Below are 14,554 nucleotides of genomic sequence, written 5' to 3' on the forward strand. Positions count from 1 at the left end.
AAACTGACATTTTTGGGATATAAAGAAGGACTTTATTGAACAAAACAACCATTCATTGTGTAACTGGGACACTCTGGATTGCAAAAAGATGAAGATCTTCAAAGGTAAGTGATTTATTTTATCGCTATTTCTGACTTCCGTTATGCCTCTGCTTGGTTGGAAAATGTTTGTGGCGCGCTCCGGTGAGGGTGCGCACTTGGTTATTTATCTCCGGGAAAGAACATACTATTTTCTGTCTTAAATTGTATCGTTTATTTACATATTAGGGTACCTGAGGATTGATTAGGAACATTATTTGACTTGTTTGGATGAAGTATATTGGTAACGTTTGGGATTCATTTCGTATGCATTTTGAACGAGGGGAAACCGGTGGATTATTGAATGAAGCGCGCCAACTAAACTGACTTTTTGGGGATATAAAGAAGGACTTTATCAAACAAAATGACCATTCATTGTGTAACTGGGACCCTTTGGATTGCAAAAAGATGAAGATCTTCAAAGGTAAGTGATTTATTTTATCGCTATCTTTGAGTTTTGTGACACTTGTGCAGGTTATGAATTCATGTTAATGCAGGAAGTGGGTGATGCGCTGTCCTCAGATGATCAAATGCTATGCTTTCGCCCGAAAAGCCTATTATAAATCGGACAAAGCGGTTCGATTACCAAGATTCTAGGCTAAAGAATGGTGTATGACAGTAGTATTTTTATGAATGTTTAATATTACTACTTTTGTTTTTGAATTTCGCGCTCTGCAATTTCACCGGATGTTGTCGAGGTGGGACGCTAGCGTCCCAATGATCCGAAAGAAGTTAATGTTTTTCCACATAATCATAGACTATCGGACAACCATTTTATTACGTTTGCAATCACAACAAATAATCTGCTCAGACCCGAACCAAGGATCATAAAAAGCCATGCTATAAATTCTCGGACAACCCAAAGACTCCTAGATGCCTTTCCAGACTCCCACCACCTACCCAAGGATGTCAGAGTATAAAAATCAGTTAACTACCTAACTGAGGAACTCAATTTAACTTTGCGCAATACCCTAGATGCAGTCGCACCCCTAAAATCCAAAAACATTTGTCATAAGAAACTAGCTCCCTGGCATACAGAAAATACCCATGCTCTGAAGCAAGCTTCCAGAAAATTGGAAGGGAAATGGCGCCACACCAAACTGGAAGTCTTCCGACTAGCTTATCCCTGATGTGGAAACTGCCTGGAAACTCTTTCATGATGGTTTTTCCCAAATAGTAAACAAACATGCCCCATTCCGCAGGTTCAGGGTTAAAGGGCGGGATAATCCATGGTTTTCTTCTGAGCTGTCTTGTATTATTCACGACTGTAATCTAGCTAAAGCAAGGAAATCATGTTCTGATGCTGATTGGCTTATTTTTAGGCGTGTTATTTTCTTCTCAGGAAGGCCAAGTCTGAATATTTTATGTCTGTTACCACTGATAACCTGAATGACCCTAGAAAGTTTTGGAAGGCTATTAAGTCTAACAGTAATGTTAATAAATTACCGTCATGTGTTTTGAAGGACTCTGTTGCTATATATGACAAAACTGAAATGCTCAATTGTTTCAATAAGCACTTTGTATCATCTGGTAGGCTGTTTGATTCAGTGTCCTCTGTCTCTGTACAACCCTGTGTGGATGAACCAGTGAGAGCTGGTCAAACGTTTAGCTTTTTGCCATTCTCAGTGCAGGTGGTACATAAAGCCCTTGAAATCCTTAGATCAGAGAAAGCCTGCAGGTCCTGATCTTTTTAAATCTGGCAGCTGATTTCATAGCTGAGCCACTTAAAATTTCTGTTCAATCTAACCCTGGAATGTAATGAAATTCCAAAGATCTGGAAATCAGCATTTGTCCTACCACTTTTAAAAGGGGAGATCCAACTATTCTAAATAACTATAGGCCAATCTCAAAGCTGTCACCCCTGGTGAAAATACTTGAAACCCTTGTAAGTGAACAGCTGAAAGAGTTTTTATTTACTAACTCTATTTTATCAATGTACCAATCGGGCTTCAGGAAGAAGCATAGCACAATTACAGCAGCCATGAAGGTTTTAAATGATATCACTGAAGCTATTGACAAACAACAGCACTGTGTCTCACTTTTTATTGATCTCTCTAAGGCTTTTGATACAGCTGATCATGCTATACTATGGCAGAGATTGTTGAGTGTAGGTCTTTCGGAGCATGCAGTTGCATGGTTTGTTAACAATCTGTCTGATAAAACTCAGTGCACTCAATTCGATGGGCTTATGTCTGTCAAATTGTCTGTCTTGAATGGTGTGCCCCAAGGCCCTGTACTTGGTGCTCTCTTATTCATTATTTACATAAATGATTTAGACAAAAATGTCCAAAATGCACAACTTAATTTTTATGCTGATGATACTGTTATTTACTGTTGTGCCTCGTCTCTTACAAAAGCTTTCCAGAACATGCAAACAGCTTTTATACTGTTCAACATACCTTGTGTCAATTAAAGCTTATTCTCAATACTGACAAAACTAAACTAATGGTGTTTTCTAATGCAAGAAATAGACCTCTGAACCTTTCACCTATTACTACCTGTCAGGGCAAGGAGATTGAGGTTGTAACGACATATAAATATCTTGGAATTTTAAATTGCATATTCAACACTTACAAAAAAAATGAAGTTGAAATTGGGATTTTATTTTAGGAATAAGGCCTGTTTTTCTTTTGAAGCCAGAAGGAGGCTAGTATCAGCTACATGCATGTCTTTACTAGACTATGGGGATATTTTAATATATGAATGCTTCCGCTCAGTGATTGAGATCAATTGACATTTTTTACCATGGCACTTTGAGATTTATTTTAAACTGCAAAACCCTTACGCACCACTGCACTTTGTATACCAGGGTTGGCTGGCCTTATCTAATCACTCAGGCTCAGTCACTGGTATACTTTTATTTACAAAGCCATTTTGGGTTTACTACCTTTTTATTTGTGCATTTTTATTGTTCAGAAATATGGTGGGTACTCTCTTCATTCGCTGGACTTTATCCTGCTAACTGTTCCAAATGTTTGAACTGAATTTGGTAAAAGGGCTTTTATGTACTCTGCGCCATCGTCTTGGAACACCTTACAAAATACTTTTAAACTGGAAGAACTTGTCCCGATTGGTGTTTTAAAATCACTGATGAAGGATTTTGAGGCTGATTCCCTGACCTGTCAATGTCTTTAATTTGCTGTTTTATACTCTTGTGAATTCAATGGTATTTACTAGATTACTTGTAGTTTTTCATGTTGTCTGTCTGTAATTTATTTGTAATGACTTGGTGCTGCCTATTTTGGCCAGGGCGCTCTTGAAAAAGAGATTTTAATCTCAATGAGCCCTTCCTGGTTAAATAAAGGTTAAATAAAATAAATAAATAAAGTTTGGAAAAACAGTACCTTGCAGTATCGAAGAGCCCTCACTCCTGCTCAATCATCCTATTTTTCCAACTTAATTGAGGAAAACAAGAACAATCCCAAATGTCTTTTTGATACTGTCGCAAAGCTAACTAAAAAGCAGCATTCCCCAAGAGAGGATGGCTTTCACTTCAGCTGTGATAAATTCAAGAACTTCTTTGAGGAAAAGATCATGATCATTAGAAAACAAATTACGGACTCCTCTATAAATCTGCGTATTCCTCCAAAGCTCAGTTGTCCTGAGTCTGCACAACTCTGCCAGGACCTAGGAACAAGGGAGACACTCAAGTGTTTTAGTACTATATCTCTTGACACAATGATGAAAATAATCATGGCCTCTAAACCTTCAAGCTGCATACTGGACCCTATTCCAACTAAACTACTGAAAGAGCTGCTTCCTGTGCTTTGCCCTCCTATGTTGAACATAAAATACAGCTCTCTATCCATCGGATGTGTACCAAACTCACTAAAAGTGGCAGTAATAAAGACTCTCTTGAAAAAGCCAAACCTTGACCCAGAAAATATAAAAAGCTATCGACCTATATAGAATCTCCCATTCCTCTCAAACGTTTTCGAAAAAACTGTTGCACAGCAACTCACTCCCTTCCCGAAGACAAACAATGTATATGAAATGCTTCAGTCTGGTTTTAGACCCCATCATAGCACTGAGACTGCACTTGGGAAGGTGGTAAATGACCTTTTAATGGCATCAGACTGAGGCTCTGCATCTGTCCTCATGCTCCTAGACCTTAGTACTGCTTTTGATACCATCGATCACCACATTCTTTTGGAGAGACTGGAAACCCAAATTGGTCTACACAGACAAGTTCTGGCCTGGTTTAGATCTTATCTGTCGGAAAGATATCAGTTTGTCTCTGTGGATGGTTTGTCCTCTGACAAATCAAGTGTACATTTCGGTGTTCCTCAAGGTTCCGTTTCAGGACCACTATTGTTTTCACTATATATTTTACATCTTGGTGATGTCATTTGGAAACATAATGTTAACTTTCACTGCTATGCAGATGACACACAGCTGTACATGTCAATGAAACATGGTGAAGTCCCAAAAGTACCCTAGCTGGAAGCCTGTGTTTCAGGAAGGAAGGAAGTTTAAGGAAGTGGATGGCTGCAAATGTTCTACCTTTAAACTCGGACAAAACAGAGATGCTTGTTCTAGGTGCCAAGAAACAAAATGATCTTCTGTTGATTCTGACAATTAATCTTGAAGGTTGTACAGTCGTCTCAAATGAAACTGTGAAGGACCTCCGCGTTACTCTGGACCCTGATCTCTCTTTTGACGAACATATCAAGACTGTTTCAAGGACAGCTTTTTTCCATCTACATAACATTGCAAAAATCCAAAACTTTCTGTCCAAAAATGATGCAGAAAAATGTATCCATGCTTTTGTCTCTTCTAGGTTAGACTACTGCAATGCTCTACTACTTTCCGGCTACCCAGACAAAGCACAAAATAAACTTCTGTTAGTGAATGGAAAGGCACTGGAGCAACGAACCGCCCTTGCTCTCTCTGCTTGGCAAGTTCCCCTCTCTCCACCGGGATTCTCTGCCTCTAACCCTATTACAGGGGCTGAGTCACTGGCTTACTGGTGCTCTTTCATGCCGTCCCTAGGAGGGGTGCGTCACTTGAGTGGGTTGAGTCACTGATGTCTGTCTGGGTTGTCTGTCTGGGTTGACCCCCCCTTGGCTTGTGCTTGTGCTGTGGCTGAGATCTTCATGGGCTATACTCGACCTTGTCTCAGGATGGCAAGTTGGTGGTTGAAGATATCCTTTTAGTGGTGTGGGGGCTGTGCTTTGGCAAAGTGGGTGGGGTTATATCCTGCCTGTTTGGCCCTGTCCATGGGTATCGTCGGACGGGGCCACAGTGTCTCCTGACCACTCCTGTCTCAGCCTCCAGTATTTATACTGGAGGGGGGCTAGGGTCAATCTTTTATATCTGGAGTATTTCTCCTGTCTTATCCGGTGTCCTGTGTGAATTTAAGTATGCTCTCTCTAATTATTTCTTTCTCTCTCTCAGAGGACCTGAGCCCTAGGACCATGCCTCAGGACTACCTGGCCTGATGACTCCTTGCCAGTCCCCAGTCCACCTGGCCGGACTGCTGCTCCAGCTTCAACTGTTCTGCCTGCGGCTAAGGAACCCTGACCTGTTCACCGGACATGCTACCTGTCCCAGACCTGCTGTTTTCAAATCTCTAGAGACAGCAGGAGTGGTAGAGATACTCTTAATGATCGGCTACGAAAAGCAAATTGACATTTACTCCTGAGGTGCTGACTTGCTGCACCCTCGACAACTACTGTGATTATTATTATTTGACCATGCTGGTCATTTATGAACATTTGAACATCTTGGCCATGTTCTGTTATAATCTCCACTCGGCACAGCCAGAAGAGGACTGGCCACCCCCATAGCCTGTTTCCTCTAAGGGTTTCTTCCTAGGCTCTGGCCTTTCTAGGGAGTTTACCCTATCCACCGTGCTTCTACACCTGCATTGCTTGCTGTTTGGGGTTATAGGCTGGGTTTCTGTACAACACTTTGAGATATCAGCTGATGTAAGAAGGGCTTTATGAATACATTTGATTTTATTTTATTTACTCCATGCATACATGCGTTGGGCAAGTAATTAAACAATTGCTGGATCGAATCCCCGAGCTGAGAAGGTAAAAATCTGTCATTCTGCCCCAGTGCAAGGCAGTTAACCCACTGTTCCCTGGGGCCGAAGACGTGGATGTCGATTATGGCAGCCCCCCGCACCTTTCTGATTCAGAGGTTAAATGCAAAAGGCACAGTTCAGTTGAATAAATTCAGTTGGACAACTAACTAGGTATGCCCCTTTCCCTTTCCCACAACTGGGTGGCCTCACAAAGTTCCAACGCCATAATCAAGTTAGCTGATGACACGACAATAGTAGGGCTGATTACCAACAACGACGAGACGGCCTACAAGGAGGAGGTAGGCACCCTGACGGTTTGGTTCCAGGTAAACAGCCTCTCCCTCAACATCAGAAAAACAAAGGAGCTGATGGTGGACTTCAGGAGGAACCAGGCTGGGCATGCCCCCATCCTCATCAATGGACGTTGAGACTAGAGGTTGACCGATTATGAGGTTTCAACGCCAATACCGATTCCGATTATTGGAGGACCAAAAAAAACCACTACCGATTAATTGTAATAATGACAATTACAACAATACTGAATGAACACTTATTTTTAACTTAATATAATACATCAATAGAAATCTATTTAGCCACAAATAAATAATTTGGTTCAATTTGGTTTAAATAATGCAAAAACAAAGTGTTGGAGAAGAAAGTAAGTGCAATATGTGCTATGTAAAAAAGCTAACGTTTAAGTTCCTTGCTCAGAACATGAGAACATATGAAAGTTGGTGGTTCGTTTTAACATGAGACTTCAATATTCCAAGGTAAGTGGTTGTAGGTTGTAGTTAATATAGTATTTATAGGACTATTTCTCTCTATACCATTTTGTATTTCATATACCTTTTGACTATTGGATGTTCTTATAGGCACTTTAGTATTGCCAGTGTAACAGTATAGCTTCCGTCCCTCTCCTCGCTCCTACCTGGGCTCGAACCAGGAACACATCGACAAAGGGCACCCTCGAAGCAGCGTTACCCATGCAGAGCAAGGGGAACAACCACTCCAAGTATCAGAGCGAGTGACGTTTGAAACGCTATTAGCGCACCCCGCTAACTAGCTAGCCATTTCACATCGGTTACACCAGCCTTACCTCGGGAGTTGATAGGCTTGAAGTCATAAACAGCGCTGTGATTGCGAAGAGCTGCTGGCAAAACGCACAAAAGTGCTGTTTGAATGAATGATTACGAGCCTGCTGCTGCCTACCATCGCTCAGTCAGACTGCTCTATCAAATATCAAATCATATACTTAATTATAACATAACACACAGAAATACGAGCCTTTGGTCATTAATATGGTCGAATCCAGAACTATCATTTCGAAAACAAAACGTTTATTATTTCAGTGAAATATGAAACCGTTCCGTATTTTATCTAACGGATGGCATCCATAAGTCTAAATATTCCTGTTACATTGTACAACCTTCAATGTTATGTCATAATGACGTAAAAGTCTGGCAAATTAGTTTGCAATGAGCCAGGCTGCCCAAACTGTTGCATATACCCTGACTCTGCGTGCAATGAACGCAAGAGAAGTGACACAATTTCCCCTGGTTAATATTGCCTGCTAACTTGGATTTCTTTTAGCGAAATATGCACGTTTAAAAATATATACTTCTGTGTATTGATTTTAAGAAGGGCATTGATGTTTATGGTTAGGTACAGTCATGGAACGATTGTGCTTTTTTCACAAATGCGCTTTTGTGAAATCATCCCCCTGCGTTGCATCGATTACATGCAACGATGGACACGCTAGATAAACTAGTAAACTAGGCATCAACCATGTGTAGTTAACTAGTGATTATGATTGATTGATTGATTGTTTTTTATAAGATAAGTTTAATGCTAGCTAGCAACTTACCTTGGCTTCTACTGCATTCTCGTAACAGGCAGGCTCCTAGTGGTGTTCAATGAGAGGCAGGTGGTTAGACCGTTGGACTAGTTAACCGTAAGGTTGCAAGATTGAATCCCGGAGCTGACAAGGTAAAAATTGGTCGTTCTGCCCTTGAACAAGGCAGTTAACCCACCGTTCCTAGGCCGTCATTGAAAATAAGAATGTGTTCTTAACTGACTTGGCTAGTTACATAAAGGTGTAAAAAAATATATATAAAAATTTTAAAAAACGGCCAAATCAGTGTCCAAAAATACCGATTTACGATTGGCATGAAAACTTGAAATCGGCCCTAATTAATCGGCCATTCCAATTAATCGGTCGACCTCTAGTAAAGGCGTTCAAAAACTATAAGTTCCTCGGCGTACACATCTCCTCTGAGCTGAAATAGTCAAACCACACGGACACCATGGTGAAGAAGGCATGACAGCAACTCTTCAATCTCAGGATGCTGAAGAAATTTGGCCTGTCCCCAAAGGCCCTCACAGTGTTCTACAGGGGCACCATCGAGAGCATACTGTCAAGCTGCATCACAGCCTGGCACGGCAACTCCACCGCCGTGGACTGCAAGGCGCTACAGAGTGTGGTATACTCAGCCGAACGTACCATTGGGTACACACTGCCTACCCTCCAGGACACCTACAACACCAGGTGTCGCAGGAAGGCCAAGAAGTTCACCAGAAACCCCAGCCACCTGAGTAATGTCCTGTTCTCTCCGTTTCCATCACTCAGATGCGGGCAGCATAGGAGTATCATTGCAAAAACTGTAAGACTGGCCAATAGCTTCCACCCCCAGACCAACAGACCATCAGGCTGCTGAATAAACCCGCCGGACTTCCTATCCCCCCACGCCTCTCCCCCGATGAACATTTCCCCTCTCCCACCTCCGGGGTGAATAGTCACCACTAGTAAGCCAACTGCGCCCCCACCCCAATGGACATTTACCATTGTACAGTTGTCAATATGTGTATATACTCAAATGTGTATTATTATCTATTTTTATTATATTTTTGAATTTTTATTTCACTTTGTGCTGAATTGTTGGAGCTTGAAGCTTAAGAATTTCACTGTACCATATAATTACATCTGCAACCCTGTACATGTGCCTATTAAACTCTCTAATCTAATCATTATGAACAGACACAGCAAACATAACATGGTGGAACTGTGTGTGTTCAGCCGTATGTGAAGCACCAGGAAGACACAGGCACTGTAGCTGAACTGGCATATCACTGCAGAAGGAACATGCTTATTTCCTTCAAGAGGAGGTTGATCTGGGTGAATTATGTATGTTAGGATAATGTATGCCTGGGATGGGACAGGGTCACAGGGAGAGAGCTAGAATGGTTTGTGGGTCTCGTGTGGAACAGGATGCCGGCATATAAACAATCAGGATTACAGTGTAAATGGCTGCTCTGTCATGACGCTCCCAAGCTTGTGCTAAACTAAACTCTGCTTGCTTTGGTAAATATGTGACATAGTCAATCTGAATATGTCACTGTTGAATGAAGATCAGTCAGTCAGTGTGCACAGTCAGACGGCGGTGAACTGTGAACAATGCAGTCTGCCAAAAATATTTGTAAAAAAGATGAGGGGATAAATGGCAGATGTGATGTATGTTCTCATTTGTGTTTACCAGTCAGCCTAGAGAGAGAGAGAATGAGGTAACAGTAACACCACTCACATGTAGCGCAGGTGGGGGTTCTGGGAGAAGGCTCTGGCCTGGATACCTCGCAGGTTGCCGTTCATGATTGTTCTGGAAGAGACACACAGTGACACACACACGTAAGGCATGTAAACAGTTTACTGAAAGTTACACATATGGAAATAATTATACACAGGCATGAGATTGTGTCAATTTACATTGGTGAGATGTTTAGCATAAAGGGGAAAAACGATTCACTCAAGGTTACTATTTTTGATACTAACAGATCTTTCCTCCTACGTTTATGGATAAAGTAAGCATGAAGAAAAATAAAATGCTATTCCACAATTATAACCACCGACATATTCCTGCCAGTGTGTCCATGGAAACCAGGGTTTTTCAGTGTAGCGTGGCTACACCCACACTAAGATGTAGGCACTCAGGTCGCACAAGCTTCACAGAAACAGCAACTGTCTGCTGAATGGTCGAAGACAGGTCTTCATAAATGCATCATTTACAGTTAATCATGGGCTGTGAAAGCAGTGCACTGGGAGTGTGTGAGGGAATATTTTGGGTTCTTAACTGAATTTTACACCGGCCAAGCTAACCAGTCAGATCATTGCCAGATCCGCTACCGGACAAGCTAACCAGTTAGATCATTGCTAGGCCCGCTACCGGCCAAGCTAACCAGTTAGATCATTGCTAGGCCCGCTACCGGCCAAGCTAACCAGTCAGATCATTGCCCGCAATTGGCGACATTTGGGTCGCCAGATTGAAGAAGATTGAGGAATTCTAAAAGCCATCTAATCTTATCTTCCAGCCTGTCTCCCCTGCTCTTCTCCCTCCACACGGGGCATCATTATAGTCAGAATAGTATCAAGAGCCTGCATCTTCTCTCTCTCTCCTTAGCTGAGATCAATTATGTATATTGAATGCATTTTTTATTTTAGGCATCTGCAAGCTGTTTATTTGCATTGAACAGTCTGCTCTTTTCAGTAGAATCCATCTGAGAGAGAATGATTACATCAGAACAGTCCTGATGGCATCATACAGTATGGCTAACAGTGATGTGAAACTGTAACACTGGGTGTTTGGTAAGCATAAATAGGCATGTTAAGACATTTATTCCCCCATATTGAATTTGGCTTAAACAAGGGCAGCCCAGTGGGTACTACAGTGTGGTCAATGTCAGACACATCAGGACCTGGGAGTGAAGGATTTAACAAGGCCAACACAGGCGTATGTGTCACATGTCCCCCTGTGGCTTGTACTTAAATATTAATCAGTGAGGTGGGCTGGCTGAGGCTCTGAGGCCCGTATTGCTGACCCAGCGTGTGCCCAGAGTAGCTCCTGCTCTGGTCTGCCTGTGCAGCACACTACCTGGTGAGTCATCCCTATCATCTAGCCCTGGCTGCTGCTGGAGGAGAGCGAGGGAGGGAGGGAGGGAGCAGAGGAGCCAGAGCCCACTCCAGGTGAGCCTGATGTTAATGAGAGGAGCTGTTAATCAGCCTTGTTCAACTGCTTTGGGTGTCCCCTAATAGGACCAGTGTTTAGACTGGGGGAGGCTGAAGGAGTTTGAGGGACACTGGTGGAAGCTCAGGCAGACTGGGGGAAACTGGGGGAGACTTCCCAGAGGGAAGTGTTCCCCACAGGTTCAGAGGGACCAGGATGTCTGACCAGGATGTCTGACCAGGATGTCTGACCAGGATGTCTGACCAGGATGTCGGAGGGTGGGTAGTAGGCATGGGGGGAAGGAATCAGCAAAGCAGGGAGGAAGAAAATAGACTTATTGTAGTGTTTAGCTTAGGCCAGGGTGTTTAGGGACTTAATTACATTTCCTGGACGCTATTCCAGCGTTATTTGATCAGTGTAAACGGGCCGTAGGGAGGCCCTGTTGTTTTAGGCTGGCTGCAGTGCATTCAAATAAACACGCCTGCAACATAAGCAACTGCTAGTGGTCAATAGTGCTGATAGAGTATGTGTGCCAACCAGACCTGGTGCCATGTTCCTGGGTGGTGAGATAAGGATCATTGCATACCATTAAATATGTCTTGCATATAGCATGTTTCAGGCCAAGAAACAGCCCATGGTCTCACATCCATATGGTATGCTATCATAACTAGATCAACACTGGGCTCACTCTGGGCTCTGCAGCAACCACAGATCACCATCAGTATGTAAATGGTTTATGTTCCTGCTCTCTTCCCAGGTTTATACTCACAGTCTCTGAAGTCCAGTGTACAGCTCCATGTCCACATCTTTCAGCGTCTGCAGGCCAGTCCAGTTCTCAATGTGTCTGGAACACAGGGAAAGAACAGAAGACAGTCAGTTTAAAAATCTACTTTTAACCTATATGTTTATTCTGTGGATTTATGTACTGCATCTTGTCGCATGTACAGTTCATCTCAGTTGTAAAGTTCATCCTTCCAGTCCCATCTGAGGAAGCTTCAAAGCAATACTGTAAATAAAGTATATTAATATAGTCTAGTAAAGATACTATATTTACAAAGGTATGTGGACACCCCTTCAAACTAGTGAATTCGGCTATTTAAAAAAATATATATATATTTTTTATTTATTTCACCTTTATTTAACCAGGTAGGCAAGTTGAGAACAAATTCTCATTTACAACTGCGACCTGGCCAAGATAAAGCAAAGCAGTTCAACACATACAACAACACAGAGTTACACATGGAGTAAAACAAACATACAGTCAATAATACAGTAGAAAAATAAGTCTATATACAATGTGAGCAAATGAGGTGAGATAAGGGAGGTAAAGGCAACAAAAAAAGGCCATGGTGGCAAAGTAAATACAATATAGCAAGTGAAATACTGGAATGGTAGATTTGCAGTGGAAGAATGTGCAAGGTAGAGATAGAAATAATGGGGTGCAAAGGAGCAAAATAAAGAAATAAATACAGTAGGGGGAGAGGTAGTTGTTTGGGCTAAATTATAGATGGGCTATGTACAGGTGCAGTAATCTGTGAGCTGCTCTGACAGCTGGTGCTTAAAGCTAGTGTGGGAAATAAGTGTTTCCAGAGATTTTTATAGTTCGTTCCAGTGATTGGCAGCAGAGAACTGTAAGTTGATGTGGCCAAAGGAAGAATTGGTTTTGGGGGTGACCAGAGAGATATACCTGCTGGAGCGCGTGCTACAGGTGGGTTGCTGCTATGGTGACCAGCAAACTGAGATAAGGGGGGACTTTACCTAGCAGGGTCTTGTAGATGACCTGGAGCCAGTGGGTTTGGTGACGAGTATGAAGCGAGGGCCAGCCAACGAGAGCGTACAGGTCGCAGTGGTGGGTAGTACATGGGGCTTTCGTGACAAAACGGGTGGCACTGTGATAGACTGCATCCAATTTATTGAGTAGGGTATTGGAGGCTATTTTGTAAATTACATCGCCGAAGTCTAGGATCGGTAGGATGGTCAGTTTTACAAGGGTATGTTTGGCATCATGAGTGAAGGATGCTTTGTTGTAAAATTCTAGATTTAACCTTGGATTGGAGATGTTTGATGTGAGTCTGGAAGAAGAGTTTACAGTCTAACCAGACACCTAGGTATTTGTAGTTGTCCACATATTCTAAGTCAGAACCGTCCAGAGTAGTGATGTTGGACGGGCGGGCAGGTGCCACACCCGTTGCAGACAGGTGTATGAAATTGAGCACACTGCCATGCAATATCCTTAGACAAACATTGGCAGTAGTATGGCCTTACTGAAGAGCTCAGTGACTTTCAACGTGGCACCGTCATAGGATGCCACCTTTCCAACAAGTCAGTGTGTCAAATTTCTGCCCTGCTAATGCTTTCCCGGTCAACTGTAAGTGCTGTTAATGTGAAGTGGAAACGTCTCGGAGCAACAACGGCTCAGCCACGAAATGGTAGGCCACACAAGCTCACAGAACGGGACCTCCAAATAGGCTGAAGCGAGGAGCCCGTAAAAATCACCTGTCCTCGTTTGCAACACTCACTACTGAGTTCCAAACTGCCACTGGAAGCAACGTCAGCTCAAGAACTGTGTTTCCATGGCCGTGCAGCTTCACACAAACCTAAGATCACCATGTGCTATGCCAAGCGTCAGCTGGAGTGGTGTAAAGCTTGCCGCCATTGGACTCTGGAGCAGTGGAAACGCGTTCTCTCGAGTGATGAATCACACTTCACCATCTGGCAGTCTGACAGACAAAGTTTGGTGGATGCCAGGAGAACGCTACCTGCCCGAATGCATAGTGTCAACTGTAAAGTTTGGTGGAGGAGGAATAATGGTCTGGGGCTGTTCTTCATGGTTCAGGCTACAGCATACAATTACAATTACATTCTACACAATTCTGTGCTTGCAACTTGTGGCAACAGTTTGGGGAAGGTCCTTTCCTGTTTCAGCATGACAATGCCCCCATGCACAAAGCGAGGTCCATACAGAAATGGTTTGTCGAGATCGGTGTGGAAGAACTTGACTGGACTACACAGAGCCCTAACCCCAACACCACCGAACACGTTTGGGATGAATCGGAACGCCAACTGCAAGCCAGGCCTAATTGCCCAAAATCAATGGCCGACCTCACTAATGCTCTTGTGGCTGAATGGAATCAAGTTCCCGCAGCAATGTTGGAAGCAAGTCCCCGCACAAACATCTAGTGGAAAGCCTTCCCAGAAGAGTGGAGGCTGTTATAGCAGCACAGGGGGGACCAACTCCATATTAATGCCTGTGATTTTGGAATGAAATGTTCAACGAGCAAGTGTTCATATACTTTTGGTCATGTAGTGTATGTGGGATACACTGTCTGGTAGAATAATTTTCCTGTGTATGTCCCCCAGTGCAAGCACATTCACATGATTTAATGCTGGCTTAAATGAGCTACAATGCAATTACGTCCTGCGTAATGAGGGGACGTTTAATGAAAGCGAATGGC

At 42.9% G+C, this 14,554-nt stretch overlaps 1 protein-coding gene across 4 annotated transcripts in view; it reads right to left on the reverse strand.

The window, feature by feature from the left end:
* The window catches only part of LOC112252252 (neurotrophic tyrosine kinase, receptor, type 3a), a 293,700-nt gene that overhangs the window by 223,308 nt on the left and 55,838 nt on the right, over positions 1–14,554 (reverse strand). For all 4 annotated transcript variants that reach the window (XM_024423331.2, XM_042323085.1, XM_024423330.2 and 1 more), the window contains exons 2-3: positions 11,869–11,943; positions 9,687–9,758 (exon numbers count right to left, since the gene is read on the reverse strand). In XM_024423331.2, coding sequence (XP_024279099.1) covers positions 9,687–9,758; positions 11,869–11,943 — 147 coding nt within the window. The remainder of the gene's footprint in view (positions 1–9,686; positions 9,759–11,868; positions 11,944–14,554) is intronic.

This window comes from Oncorhynchus tshawytscha, linkage group LG06 (genome assembly GCF_018296145.1).
Source record: "Oncorhynchus tshawytscha isolate Ot180627B linkage group LG06, Otsh_v2.0, whole genome shotgun sequence".
Lineage (NCBI taxonomy): Eukaryota > Metazoa > Chordata > Actinopteri > Salmoniformes > Salmonidae > Oncorhynchus > Oncorhynchus tshawytscha.